Genomic DNA, 16,228 nt, shown 5'->3' on the forward strand with positions numbered 1-16,228 from the left:
GATCTTGGCTCACTGCAACCTCTGCCTCCTGGGTTTAACCAGTTCTCCTGCCTCAGCCTCCTGAGTAGTTGGGACTACAGGTGCCCACCACCACGCCCAGCTAGTTTTTGCATTTTTAGTAGAGACGGGGTTTCACCATATTGGCCGGGCTGATCTCAAACTCTTGAGCTTGTGATCCGCCCACCTCGGCCTCCCAAAGTGCTGGGATTACAGGCATGAGCCACCGCACCCGGCCAGATACAGATATATGAATTTTATATAAGTAAGTTAATATTATATATAATTGTATTTATATAGTTATGCAATAAAATATAAATATTCATGTTATTTTATTTAATAATATATATTTTATATTATCTGTTTATAATTATACATTTATATATTTAATATTGTTATACAAATATATGGTTATATAATATGGTATATTATCGATGTAAATATAAATTTATTTTTACTGTGTAATATAGAAATAGATATAATTTTATTTCTCCTAACCACTCTGAAATATATATATGTGTGTGTGTATATATATATATGTGTGTGTATATGTACATATATGTATATATGTGTATATACACACACATATATATATTATATATTTTATATGTATATATTTTTTGGGGGACAGAGTCTTGCTCTGTCACCCAGGCTGGAGTGCAGTGGTGCAATCTTGTCTCACTGCAACCTCCACGTTCTGGGTTCAAGCAATTCCCCTGTCTCAGCCTCCCAAGTAGCTGGGACTATAGGCAGTTTTTAGTATAGACAGGGTTTCACCATATTGGTCAGGCTGGTCTTGAATTCCTGACCTCAGGTGATCCACCTGCCTCAGCCTCTCAAAGTGCTAGGATTACAGGCGTGAGCCACTGTGCCTTGCCTGAAATAGATATTATTAATGTCAATTTATAGAAGGAAGAAAGACATAGCAAAGGTTAGTAACTAACTCAAGGTACTGCAGAAAGTATAAGCCTGATAGAATTTACATCAGTTTCAGTTTTTTAAAAATTTGTTAATAAAGTTTATGTTGTTATCCCATCATCATACCAGAATTAAGTTAGAAAAAAATGTACACATGCATCTCACATCTCCAGACTGAGTTTGGAGATGTTCAGTGGTAAAATCATGGTAATAGTGATGGAATAGTAGTGATGACAAAATAATGAAGGGTTTTAGAAATAGTAAAACTGTACTAGAAATTTCAAAATCTAGATTCTGATTATTTTTCACATGACCTTAGGAAAGCCACGCACTATGTACTTCCTATATTTTTCACATGAGCAAAATCGATCTCTCGTTCTCAGTCTTAGGTACTTGCGCAGCTGAGGCCTTTAAGACTATCAGAGGAGATCTGAGACTATTTTGTTGGTGGTGGTGTTTTTTCTTATTATGCACATACTATACACACATTGGAAAATAAAAGGAAATTACAGAGAAAACAATAAGAAAAAGCAATCACTTAAAACCCTATCTTCAATAAGGAACATTATTGCCATTTTCAAGTGCAACCTTTTAATGTTTTGTCTATGCACATTTTCACTTATGATCTTAAGATCATACTCAATATGTCAATTCTATCTCAGTTCCATTTAGGAGTATTATAAGTATTTTACCACATTATTTTAAAAAATAAATGTCATTTTAAATTATTGTATGATAGTCCATTATTTTTATGTGCTATCAAATACTATTTTTAACATTTTGAAAGTCTAACAGAAACCCTAACTTAATATACAAGAAAACTTTCACATTAAATCCCTTTGCTGTTACCTAGATATACAGAAGCTCAGTGTTATATTTATTGTTGAACATGATCCAGTATAATAGAAAATGGGAAAATGTATTCATCACTACAATAGCATTTGCTTATTAGACACATCTTTCAAAATATAGAAAAAGAAAACCCAACCCAATCTTTAGACGATGAGGGGAGTAATAAAGGCTTTTTGTGGCAAAATAATTGACAGCCATTGAAATGAAATATCCTCAGTTCTTTAAATGGAGGTTATGTAGATACACAGCAGTGTGTCTCACTTAAAAAAAAATATGGTCTGCCTATGGGCCTTTTGGACACTTTTTTTTTCCGAATAAGCTTTCTGTCCCCAGCAATAATGAAAGTTTAAACTACAGATGTGTGCTTAGTAGACACAGAGATAGAGATATATCTCTATGTACTATGGCTCTTTGGAAGGCCACAAACCATTTTACCATCTAAAATTGTTTTCTTTCATCCCACAAGAACCAGTGATTGCCCCCGCCTAGAATGTATGACCTAGAGTAATCATTCTAGGTATTATTCCAGCCATGTTATGCTAATTCCCATGCCATCCAGGAATGTTCTGTTTGTCACTCTGTTGGAGGCTGAAAGAATGAGGGTCGTGATCAACTCAGTATACCACTGGAGGCTATATGAGTGAACAGCAAACTGTTCTCATAAAAGCAGAATGTTGGCAAACTGACAAACTGCGTCTGCTGCCCAGAAGGAATGCTGAGGGCAGTCACGACCCAGGCACAAGTGTTTCTTGTGATTAGGCACATCTGAAGCCTGTTACTCCTAAACCAGGGCTTCTCAAATCTTTCTTTCTCAAAGAAGAGTTGACAGTGAACAACACAAGGACTGGGACATTAGGTAAAAGAGGACAATATTTAGTTTTTTAGTGCAAGACATTGTTTCTATTTTATCTCAAAAATTTGTGCAAACTTTGTTTTACTCCTTAGTGTATCTGTATTTATTTCAGTGCTTTAAAATATTAATGATCTTATATCTTTTAATAAAATTGGTAACCCAGAAGATGTACTACTTATATTCTGTGGCTCACATTCTTGTACTTATTTTGATACTGCTGCAGTTACTCGTAAGAGTTCAAAAATACCATGAACATGGATGGTAGCACTAGAACAAGCACATGCTTTTCCAAAATAACTATTTTTAAGGATGATGTATATTCAGGTACAGAAATTCCATAGGGTTGATAAAATTTATAGTTATTTCAGTGTGCTCCCAAACTGCAATATAATAATCTTTGGTGACCAGAAGATAGTTTCATCTTCATTTCATTGCTTCCTTCCACTACCCTACACATTCAAAAGTGCTAAAGTAAATGAGGACCTGGTGGTGTAATCCACTTTTAGGTACTGTGAAAAAGAAAAGTGGAGAAAGTGAAGGCTGCGTCTGAGCTTTGGGAAGAGACAGAAAGAGTAATCGGTTCTAAGCAATTTGCTCTAATGGTCAGCGTGGAAATGATCTCCTCCTCCCCACTTTTTAACAGCTTCTGCTAGTAGTTCAGGTTGCACCAGATCTTGCTTTTTAATATTCTGCTAGAAGGCTTTCTGTAGAATCGGATACTCACAACAAATTTTGTGTTCTTTCTTCTTTCACACTTCTCTGGCATTCCTGTTATAGTAATTGCTGGTCTGTAGCATTTGAGTATACTTATCATTATAAATATTAATTCATTGTTCTTTCTTTTTAATGGTCTCCTCAGTCCATATACTGTATATTACATTAATTCCCATACAACCTGGTTGAAAAGGGGTAAATAATACCTCTAAACACAGATATATAAAAGTAGATTTGGAGAATAGGAATTGTGAAAGTAAATTGCTTAGCCCAAGATCTTAGCAGCCAAACTGAGATTTAAGATTTAATTACAAGTTATACCATTTATTAGAGGCATTCTTGGCTGTCATAGTATTCATCCCACTTGTATACACAGCTGTTCTTTTCAAACATGCCTGGCATTCATATGCACATCTCAGTATCCTGGACAGACAAAATAACAATATTAAAAATCTCTTAGAAAATTACCCGTAGAAAACAAGTTAATTGTTTTCTAAGTCTAGGTACTTTTGTATCAAAGTCTAGGTACTTTGCTCATCTAAAAGTGTTTCAGAACAGACATGATTTAAATGTATGAATTTTTTGGTAATTGATTAAAGGAAAGCTTTCAATAATTTCTAATAGTTTTGAAAATGATTAAAAGCAAAACATAATTTATTGTCCATTCCTGTATGACATAATGAAAATAATCAATAGGAAAATAAATGGAACTACAAAACATACTAAGAAATGCAATTTAGCACACGATAATAGTTTGAGATGTTTAATTACAGATGCAAGAAACAGTACAGATATCAGCAAGAAACAAAAATTGTATTTTCTTATATATGGGCATACTTTAGTATACATTGTCTACAGCTGTAATATTTTTTAAAACTGGACATTTTGTTACAAAAAAGGAATAACTTAAAATAAGACTGTCATCATGGCCAGGCGTGGTGGCTCACGCCTGTAATTTTAGCACTTTGGGAGGCCAAGATGGAAGGATTACCTGAGGACAGGAGTTCGAGACCAGCCTGATCAACATAATGAGACTTCATCTCATTTAACAAAAAAAAAAAAAAGAAGACATCCTATTTGATGTGGAAACAAATGTTTTTATTCTAGAGGCTTTGTTTTATGTATGTTATATTGATGTTGCTAGAATTGTATATAGGATGATGTTTTTACAAGTTACCTTCTCCTGGAGAAATATCATACATCTTTTGATTTAGAAAGGAAAAATATTGAATACTACATTAGATTAGCTTTTATTATTTAAGTTTATTATTATTGAAAATATCAGCTTACAGTATCTCCTGAAGCCATTGGGAAAGGTTGCTGAGGCAGCAGGAGTGGGGAGACAAGATGGGAACATTAAGCCTGAGACATTTGGCTTTTAACCTCACATCACCATTCGCTTAACTGTGTCCTTGAATTTATTGTTTGGCATTTGTCAATGGTCTAGGAGAAAGGTATTAAATATTGTTGTCTAGATAGTCTTAAATCCGTAAATGTATTTCATGACATAAAGTTGACATTTTAAAACGTATATATGGGCCAGGTGCAGTGGCTCACTCCTGTAATCCCAGCACTTTGGGAGGCCAAGGTGGGTGGATCACTTGAGGTCAGGAGTTGAAGACCAGCCTGATCAACATGGTGAAACCCTGTCTCCACTGAAAAAAAAAAAAAAAATTAGCCAGGCATGGTGGCGCACGCCTGTAATCCCAGCTACTTGGGAAGCTGAGGCAGTAGAATTGCTTGAACTCGGAAGGTGGAGGTTGCAGTGAGCCAAGACTGCGCCATTGCACTCCAGCCTGGGCAACAAGAGTGAAACTCCATCTCATGTATACGTGTGTGTGTGTGTGTGTGTGTGTGTGTGTGTGTGTATTTTTTGTCTAGGCTTTTGAGATAAAGTGCTATACATAACCAGGAAATACATGATGAAAGTGCCCTGTCAAGTTAGCTAGCCCATAACCTGGGACCTTTTCTTTTTTCTTAAGGTTACTCTCCATTCATGGGTGCCAATGTCATTGGTTTAAATTGGAAGCTGTATTATCACCAAGGGACTAATCTAGAACCCAATTCTCTACTCCTAATATTTCTTCTAGGTTTGCTTTTTCTTGAGCAAAACTTCCTACATTGCAATCTGTATAAAGTATTTGAGCAAAGCACCAAGTTTCCTTCCGTTCAACCTATTGACTAACAGTAGAGTCAAAGCATCTACTATTTTGTTTTTTTTTCTCTTAGCATCAGTAAGGCACAGATTATTAACTTGAAAAATCAGCTAGGAAGATGCTACAAAGCATCTGTTTTACAGCAGTTCTGCTGTGACGTGTATGGGACTCAAGACCTGTGGGGACGTTCTGCCGTGGATATTTGTGAGCTTGTGAACATAGCTGCCTCTCATAGAAACCTCCCAAGATTGTTCTTCTGGAGAACCATCAACCAGAGCCTGTGCTGTAGTAGATTGTGAACTGTATTGCTAAACAAAGTGAAAGCCTTCCCCTTTTAGGTAGTTATTTTAATTATTTTTTCTTTATCTCTTTGACCACATGTGGCTTGAAGAATAAAACGTGGAATAGAGAAGGAAATGTGTAAATTTCTCAGTGGAACTACCAACACACCGTACCTTAATTTTCTGTTGTTCAAAACGAGGATAATACTACCTATCCCACAATAGTATGGAAAAATTGAAAAAAAGTTTATTTGTAAAGAAAACAAGAAATATTTCCATAGGAAATGAGATAATGCTGTTATGTTATCTTGCCTTCATTTTTATTTCACTGTTTAAATAGTATCTCTCTTTAAAAATCTACACAGATGGTTCACAGGCACCAGCCAGACCCCCTAAACCACGACCCCGCAGGACTGCACCAGAAATTCACCACAGAAAACCCCATGGGCCTGAGGCAGCATTGGAAAATGTCGATGCAAAAATTGCAAAACTCATGGGAGAGGGTTATGCCTTTGAAGAGGTGAAGAGAGCCTTAGAGATAGCCCAGAATAATGTCGAAGTTGCCCGGAGCATCCTCCGAGAATTTGCCTTCCCTCCTCCAGTATCCCCACGTCTAAATCTATAGCAGCCAGAACTGTAGACACCAAAATGGAAAGCAATCGACATATTCCAAGAGTGTGGAAATAAAGAGAACTGAGATGGAATTCAAGAGAGAAGTGTCTCCTCCTCATGTAGCAGCTTGAGAAGAGGCTTGGGAGTGCAGCTTCTCAAAGGAGACCGATGCTTGCTCAGGATGTCGACAGCTGTGGCTTCCTTTTTTTTGCTAGCCATATTTTTAAATCAGGGTTGAACTCACAAAAATAATTTAAAGACGTTTACTTCCCTTGAACTTTGAACCTGTGAAATGCTTTTCCTTGTTTACAATTTGACAAAGTTGCAGTTTGTTCTTGTTTTTAGTTTAGTTTTGTTTTGGTGTTTTGATACCTGTACTGTGTTCTTCACAGACCCTTTGTAGCGTGGTCAGGTCTGCTGTAACATTTCCCACCAACTCTCTTGCTGTCCACATCAACGGCTAAATCGTTTATTCATTTGGATCTCTGCCATCCCCATGCCTTGCCCAGGTCCAGTTCCATTTCTCCCATTCACAAGATGCTTTAAAGGTTCTGATTTTCAACTGATCAAACTAATGCAAAAAAAAAAAAAAAAGTGTGTGTTCTTCACTACTGAGTTTCTTCTTTGGAAACCATCACTATTGAGAGATGGGTAAAACCTGAATGTATAAAGCATTTATTTGTCAATAAACTGCCTTTTATAAGGGGTTTTCGTATAACATAGAGGAGCTTCCCTTTTTAGTTTTAAGTTTTGTAACCTTTAATCCTCCATATTCTCATGTTTGTCATCCCAGGGGTGTCACAACTGTAAAAATCTACAATATTAGAAAGCAGCTACTATAGATGTGGAAGAGATAACACTTGTATAAGACAATGCTGTACTGAAGTTAAATAACAAGGTCCCCTGATACTTATGCCTGCATTACTTTGAGGGATGCTGAATGAGAGGGCCATCTCCCTGAAATAAATTAATAATTTTCAGATAAAATTATGGACATAACATACCTTTTCTGAAGTGGAATTGGAGTTCATTTCCCATTTAAGTGATTACACTCTAGCTCCTAAGAGCTGTGGGAACCAGTTCATATTGCAGTGGAAACATTAACTCTTTGTTGCACTGTTAAGTGTCAAGGCTACTGTGGCAATGTTTTTTGCAAAGTTCTCAGTAATTTCCTCTCTGCAATCAAATTAGAGTTCATATTTAATTTACAGATTCTCATTCATTGCTCCACACTGCTTTATCAAATCAGGTGAAAGAAATTAATATAGTTTTGCCTTTTTTACAAAATGGTGGTTGGTTCTTTTGACACCATGTTATTACTCTTAATAAATCTACAAATATTTATTGAGCATCTATGATGTGCTTGGTGCTGTTAGGCACTGTGTTTTTAAAGAGCAAACTCTCGAAAGCTGATTCCAGCGTAATGTTTTATTTTTGTTTTTCTGTATTTTTTATGACAAAGTCTGTCTGATAGACAAAGCCTGGAAGGTTTCCCCCAGAGCTTTAGAATTTAGAATTAGCTGGTTTTCATTTCAAATGAGAAATTAATGGAGAAATGAGATAAAATCATCTCTGTGTAAATGCTTGAACCCACAGAAAGTTTTCTAAATACGGACTAATTGTGGGTTTGTGCATATTTCTGTGTCTCCTCTTTTCACCTCACATGCACCACGATATACAAAGATGGATCAGAGAGTGAGCCTGCCTTCAGGACCTGAAAGGACATGACGGAACATCTAGTAGATCTGGTGAAAATTAATGTTATACAAAAGACACGTCACGTAGACTAAGTTGACCCTGGGAGAGGAGTTAATACATTCCTTTGCAAAGTGACATGCGCCCTTTTTTTGACAGTCTGACTTTCATGGTATGAGATGAGGACTCACAGGCCTTGGGTAATTTCTGCTTTTGTGTGAATTTTTTCAGATGGTTCTGAGCTGGTTATGTCCCTGGAGGGGAATTTTTCATTTGCCTTAGATGTTCTTCCCATGAGTAGGTATATGAGTGAAGTTTCTTACACTTTTAAAATTGCATTGGCAAATTTTCTTTTGCTTTATGAACCCCTGTTTTGTCATTATGATTTTTCACTTGTTTTAACAGTTTCAGATGTCACCTTGGAATAGCACTGTTTATTTTGGCCTTTTTATGATTGCTGATGATAGGTACAGTCTAAAGGCCAAAAGTTGCCACTTCATTGTGATAACATTGTTATAACATTCCTAATAGATTAGAGAATGATGTAAAATAAGAATGTTAGAGAACATAGCACATTCTCATTCAGTTTATAAATAATATTTGAAAATTTCCAGTGAGAATTAAAAAAGAAGGACTGGTGATGATACAGCAAACCTGGACCTGAAATCTGGGGGTAGTGGAGGGATATCTATTTTGCAGAGAAAATTTACCAGCCTCCAGCAAAATCTCTGCATCTTGTACTCAATAGCAACCATTAGTATTGTCATTTAAAAAGAATGAATCAAAAATTCATACAGAATGGAATGAAAAGAGGAAAACTTTCTATTAAACACTGTCAAGAAAGACCCATTGCTATCTATCACCTATGAAATTAAACCTAAAAAATTTTTTTTTGAGAAAATAATTAAATTTGTTTTTTATTGTAAAAGCGACTGCTTGTTGATGTTTGGAAGTGATCCAGACTTTGTTTCACTGTGATCCAGAAACTTAAACATTCCTTCCATTTGTCAAGATTTGATAACAAATACTTTTTTAAGGCAGCATTTCATATAATTCATAAAATTAAGACAAATTAATTTACTGATATGTGGCCACTATCAACCCTTTTCACCCAACCCAAACATGTTCTGGAGGTAGAAGGACTTATCCTCAATTATATTCCAGTAAATTTATCTCCATAATCTGTTTTTTCCCCTAATGTATGATATATCCTCACCAAATTTTTCTAGAATTGAATAAAAGCAGTTTTTGCTTAACTTGAATTTCCTTCCACAAATACGACCTTCAGCTCTTCCTTCTCCGTTTCTCTTTTGCCCACATCACAAATAGTCTTCATAACAGAGCCCTCACTGCAACTTAAAAGGGTCCCATTTGTTAACTCAGCATTTCATATACCAAGAACACTTGCAAAGATTTCTTCATAATGTGATTTTTTAATTCTTCAGTTCCAGAAGCATTTCCTACAGTTCAAACGTTATTTTTTCTCTCAGATTTTCAACCTGAAGCTTTGATTTGCACTGAATTAACTTGGATAAAATTTTAGTTTCTCTCTTCAGCTAACAGATTTGGAAGCAAATTACAGTGTATTTGAATAATTCAGGTACTACCTGTTGACCTGGAATTTTACTGATTCTGGGAAAGTTTTCCAGACAAAGACACCAATAGAGTGAAGGGTTTTTTCCCCAATTACTATTTTATTGTTTTTTAAAATGCCTTTTTAAAACTTGTGTAATGTGGCAAAATAGTCATATGTTCAATTAATTTATATTTTATTCATTCCTTTTCAATTCTGGTTATTATGTAACCTCAAGTACTTTATCTGTTCTTTTAAAGTATTTTATAAAATGAACGTTAACTAAATGCAGAGTTGGTACTTTATTTTTCAAATGAACACAAAAATTTTAGAGGGTTTCTATGTTGTAATTTTTCTTCTTCATGTCTAATTGAACAAGGTGTGCAAGGTGTACCCATCCTAGGTAATTTAGTTATTAAATAACAAAATCATAATTTTAAGATAGATAATAGATAAAATTGCTCCTATGTCATAGATCTGAATGTCAAAGGTGTATCAAGGATCCAAGTAAGAAATATCATATCTGGGAAATGCCGAAAGTCTTCAGGATGATGTACTATAATATATACTTGATAATTCCTGATCGACAGTACCATCTGGTCTTTAAATTCCTCATTTCTTAAATAATTTTTTCACTGATCAGTATATAGTGGGGAGAGAACAACAGAGATAACAATATTAATAATTGCTTTTATATCAAGAATCATGGCAGAATATTGTGAAACTAATTGTTACATGCAAAGTTCCGTGCATAGTAATAACAGTTACTTCCTGGAAGCACATACCATGAAATGGAAGATACACATAAGCAAGTAATTCCAATACAAAAATGTGTGTACAATGTACCACATTGTACTAGAATTACGTCTGTATGATAAGTGCTTGAGAACTAATTATTGAACCCTTACTATGTGTAAGGAGCTTAGTGTCAAAGCATTTAATGCCTTCGACAACCCTGCCTCTTTTAGGACTGTGGAAGGAAAGTTGGGAATTATGTTTCTAATAGAAAGTTTGACAACCCATAAGACTAAGTAGTCTTGTAAACCTAAAAGGAGCAAGGATTTGTTGTTGGTATTAAGAAAGAAATTCAGAGTTAAAGCTTTTCAAATAGGAAGAGCACACATGATAAAATATTGTTATTTAAGCAAAGGCGAGATGCCGCTCATCATCACTTCAGTGCTTTGAGAAGACGTTCTCCTCTCCTAAAAGCCCGCCCCCCCCCGGAAACCTCTGTGGGACTCATTAAAAGGCTGGTGGCAGAACTTCCATTCCTGTGTCCTAAGAGTCATCACAAGCAAAAGAGGATGGACTGGAGGGTTACCTGGGAAAAGTGAGTGATGAGTGAAAATGTTCTGGGTTTGGTCCACCTCTCCCAATCCAACTAATGATAGCTCCCAGAGAACACCAATTATAGATATTAGGGAACTGGCATTTTATTCTATTAGAGTCCACACAGTGGACTTTCTGATCTGCCATCTGTGGTTACTAGAGCAGAGCAGAACAAAACTAGAGAGGAGTCAACAGTGAATCAGGTGATAAGCATCCCCACCATTGGGAGAACAAGGATACATCATACGCCCCTGGGACAGACAGAGCCCTGTCAAGGCAGCTGAGCTGGAGTTGCCTTGGCAGGACCCAAGAAGGCCACCTGCCAGCCACAGTAACCCAAGCAACAAGAGACTTTGGGGTATACACTGCTGGACCAGGCACAAGGAAATCAAGCCAGTGGATATCTGATGTATCTGATGTGTCAGACACTAACCGAGTGGCCTCCCACTTGAGCTTGGCAACAAAGTCCACATTTGAGAACTTACTACATGGGCAAAATACAAAATCAAACATGCCCTGCAATAGCACTTGTAAAAAGAATTTTACTCCTTCCCTTAACTCTTCTTCCCCTACCCCAATCCCAAAGAAGCAGAAATGTAAGAATGAAGAGGAGTAGTAAAAAAGGGTACATCTTGCCCCTTCTCTGCTCCTAGTCCCTGAGGTTAAGGGCTGCCCAACACTGGGAGACACTGGAGAGGCTAGACTGAATTAGAATGCAGGTGATTAAACAAGGAAAGATAATTAATAGTCGAAAGAAGTTATTACAGAAAAAATCTGAACATACCATGTTGGCAGCCCACCAGGTTCAAGGTGTTTAGTAAATTACTAAAAAAAAACACAGACATTTCATTTCAAATGAACTTTAGTGGTTTCCTTAGCTTAACAAAAAGTATTTATAGTCAGATAGCCATCATTAGACGGTCCTTATCTGGGGAGATGTTGTGGGATGGATAGATGCATTTTATTTCTCTGGAAATACTTCCTGCCTGGCAAACTCAGAGGGCTTACCCCTGGAGATGCAAATTCTGCCTAACCCCTCCCAGTCTTTTGAGCAGAGACCCTCTCCTCTGTCCCTTAGCAGTGCAGGGCCCAATCTCACCCGGTTCTCCCTTCACTGCAAGCATTGCTTCCCCCTCAGTAAACTATCCAAACCTCATTTGTTAGCTTGTTTATGAAGTAAATATCAGCGACATGAAATAAAAAGTCTGGCAGCAACTTCCTTAGGACATCGGTGACTGTCCTGAAACTACTCTCAAAAGGAGCTGTACGTTTCCCTAAAGAACCATTCCAATGTAAGATGCAAAGTATCCTTGCAGAAAATTAAACTTAATCACAAGTGCCTAGGCCCTAGGCTATTTAGACATGAATCAAAAACAGCAGTACCAAGGCACTTATTTGTATAAATGTTTAATCAAGAGTGATGCTTAATGTCTATCTGGAATTTCTTGCAGAAAAAAGGGAGGATAGATGGTCTAAAACAAGAGTAATATATCTCTACTGGGCATTTTAATCAGTGCTAACATAATTAAATATTTATATAGCACTTTGGATTTGGGAATGTTTTCTGTTTGATTTTCAAAGTTGCATTTCTTAAAATTCTTGTAAAGTAGGTCCCTTACACTTGATAACTTCTCTTTGCACATAGAATTTATAAATCAGAGAACATGACTTTCCCTGAGTCAGTCAACAATTGACAAGCGCTAGAATTATGATCGTATCAATTAGTCCCTCCTCATGCGTTAGATATTAACAATAGACCTAAAAACAATTAGGGAAGATCTAAGCAATCCTGTGGGCAAGAAAGAGAATTTAAAATGAGTATGTGACTTTCACCTCCTACTATTATCACATATTGCAGGAGGTATCACCCAGAAAGACAAGTACATGTTGACATGATTTGGCTGTTCTCCACCCAAATCTCATCTTGAAATGTAGTTCATGTAATCCCCACATGTTGTGAGAGGGACCCAGTGGGAGGTAATTGAATCACAGGGGCAGTTACCCTCATGCTGTTCTCGTGATAGTGAGTAAGTCTCATGAGGTCTGATGGTTTTATAAGGGGCTTTTCCCGCTTTGGCTGGGCACTTCTCTTTGTTGCCGCCATGTATAAGAGGACGTGTTTGCTTCCCCTTATGCCATGATAGTAAGTTTTCTGAGGCCTCTCCAGCCATGCTGGACTGTGTGTCAATTAAAACTCTTTCCTTTATGAATACCCAGTCTCAGGTATGTCTTTATTAGTGTGAGAACTGACTACTACATGTTAAACATGACTAATACATGGAAACATGTTACTTATTGACTAGTTGGGGTGTTTTTCAGCACTAATCATGTAAACAAAATCACGTAGTTGAAGCTGAACTACATAATGCACTGCAAATTTTGCAAAGAGATCAGCAATTTGAAAGTGTGGATGAGTTAAGCAATCTGCATTCTAAAGTGGCTTAGCGCTATGGGTCTTTCTAGTGCCATTTTTAATGTGTGTAAGTACCTATTTTTAAAATTAATTTACTGTTTACTACGAAGAGGAAAGGAAAAATTACCTTACTGCTTGCCATTTTTCAGCAAAAGAAAAGTGTTCTAATTGCTCGATTCAGTAAAAAGGCTATTAAATAGGGAAGGAGAACTAACAAATATTCTCAGAGGTTAAATAAAAAAAACACCTGTTTCATTTGTGAACCTTTAATATGTAGGCACAGAAGCAATTTTGGCAGCCATGCTATTAATCTGTAAGAGGCCATAAACTTGTCATGGTAAGGACACTGCAAATTCAACTTGAATATGCTTTGCTTTTCACATTAATGACATATAAGGACACTTAAGCCTCTCATCATCACTTTAGCACCTTGAGAAGACCAATGTTCTTGTTCTCCTCTCAAAGGACCATTACCACTTCAATGTGTGACTTGTCAATTCTTTGTGATACTAACCCCTAAAATTAAACTCTCTTGAAGTTGAAGATGACAGCAAGAGCCCTTAGTTCCCTTTAAAGATCACACACTTTCACTCCACCTGGAAAATTTAGAAGTATTCAAACCCTTCACTGTTGATTAAAATCAGATTCAAGCTCCATTTTCCTCAGGAAAATGGCCAGCGTATTTGATAAAACATTAAAGGGAGAATGCTAACTCACAGACTAGATCTAGCAGTGTTGTGGTTAATTGTGTGTTTGTTAGCTAAGTTATACTCTAGTGTCCTCAGATTTTACTTTATGCTCAAATCTCTTAACCTAGAAAGTTAATATATGCTTCAGCATGTTGTGAAAATCCACAGGTGAGTTTAAAAGAGCTTAAATGGCTTCACTGATGCTCTCCACATTTTAAAGTATGCATTCTTAAATCCATTGCACTTTTTACAAAGATTAGGAACCAGAACTCCCTTTCAATGGTTGTTTCCCAGCTTTATTTATTTATTTATTTATTTATTTTTAATTATTATACTTTAGGTTTTAGGGTACATGTGCACAATGTGCAGGTTTGTTACATATGTATCCATGTGCCATGTTGGTTTGCTGCACCCATTAACTCGTCATTTAGCATTAGGTATATCTCCTAATGCTGTCCCTCCCCCCTCCCTCCACCCCACAACAGTCCCCAGAGTGTGATGTTCCCCTTCCTGTGTCCATGAGTTCTCATTGTTCAATTCCCATCTATGAGTGAGAACATGCGGTGTTTGGTTTTTTGTCGTTGCGATAGTTTACTGAGAATGATGGTTTCCAGTTTCATCCATGTCCCTACAAAGGACATGAACTCATCATTTTTTATGGCTGCATAGTATTCCATGGTGTATATGTGCCACATTTTCTTAATCCAGTCTATCGTTGTTGGACATTTGGGTTGGTTCCAAGTCTTTGCTATTGTGAATAGTGCTGCAATAAACATACAGCATCATTTAATATACTGCTTCTACATATAATTCCAACTCATCCAGGTTCTTAGAGGGAAGTTCTAGAAACTTGGTTGTCTCTATGGGAAAAGCCTTCAGAACGAGTTTCTGGCCTCAACATTGTTTACCCATAACTTCAGAGGTCATTAGTCCATGATTTCATTCTACTATTATCTTCCTTGTCAATGGCAAGACTACCCAACATTCTGTTCCTGTTCATATTTTTATGTATAGTTAGAAACAATTAAGTTTATTTTAAAATATATAGTCTGGCTGGGTGCAGTGGTTGCATCTATAATCCCAGCTACTTGGGAGGCTGAGGCAGGAGGATCGCAGAAGGCCACGAGTTTGAGACCATCCTGGGCCACATAACAAAACACTGTCTCAGAAACAAAATTTTTATTTTAAATTAGCCTGGCATGGAGGTGCATGCCTGTAATCTCAGATACTTGGTAGCCTGAGGTGGAAGAGTGGCTTGAGCTGAGGAGTTTGAGGCTGCAGTGAGCTATGATCACATCACTGCAGTCCAGTCTGGCAATAGAGCAAGACTCTCTCTCTCCTATCTATCTATCTATCTATCTATCTATCTATCTATCTATCATCATCTATCTATCTATCTACCTATCTATCTATCTATCTCTCCCTCTCTCTGTTTACACACACACACACGAGAAACACATATATATATAGTTTGCCTACCAATAATTCAAATTATATCAGAGAATGTTCAAACTTTAGCTCAAACTATAAGTAAAACATGATGCCAGTTACAATCCCATGTTTCATTTTTACAAGTGCAGCATTCACTGTTGAGTGCTGCAAAGGCAATTGCTTCACTCAAAAATATCTCTCTGACGGACTTACTGTCTAATGGAGTGGAATGTATGCATTAGCCCAACAAAACTTCACACGAAGAATCTTTATTGACAAACTTTAATGTTATTAGAGACACATCATTTTACATTATTGCTATCTCTTTGTTTTTAGATTAACTCTGTGCTTGTGTGTGTTTGGGGTTGGGCTGTATAATCTGAAATTAGTTTAAAGGAAAACTACTCTGCAATTCTAGTTCTGTCATCACTGATGACTCCTCACAGTGAGGACAGGAAAGATAATTGAAGTCTTTGTGACCTAGTTTCCTTATCTATAAGGAAAAATAGAAGTACTGCCTTGCAATTATTTAAAAGAACTTGGGAAAAGCTAAATGAGCATTAGCTTGAAAAGTCCTGAAAACCAATTAATAATATATTGAAAGATATATTGCTTTGACCACTGTGGATGAGTGCTCTAGTGTATGGTTAGTGATTCCGTCTTTACGTGAAGAAAGAAGGCATTTGGGGAGAGACAGTTACTTCCTCATTTGAGG

General features: G+C 36.7%; 1 protein-coding gene across 5 annotated transcripts in view; it reads left to right on the plus strand.

Moving 5' to 3' along the window:
- CBLB (Cbl proto-oncogene B) overlaps positions 1-9,938 on the plus strand; it is a 217,787-nt gene extending 207,849 nt beyond the window's left edge. For all 5 annotated transcript variants that reach the window (XM_030801589.1, XM_030801590.1, XM_030801591.1 and 2 more), the window contains one exon: positions 6,137-9,938. In XM_030801589.1, coding sequence (XP_030657449.1) covers positions 6,137-6,396 — 260 coding nt within the window. In that variant the 3' untranslated portion in view covers positions 6,397-9,938. The remainder of the gene's footprint in view (positions 1-6,136) is intronic.
- The last annotated feature ends 6,290 nt before the right edge of the window (positions 9,939-16,228 follow it).

This window comes from Nomascus leucogenys, chromosome 21, assembly GCF_006542625.1.
Source record: "Nomascus leucogenys isolate Asia chromosome 21, Asia_NLE_v1, whole genome shotgun sequence".
NCBI lineage: Eukaryota > Metazoa > Chordata > Mammalia > Primates > Hylobatidae > Nomascus > Nomascus leucogenys.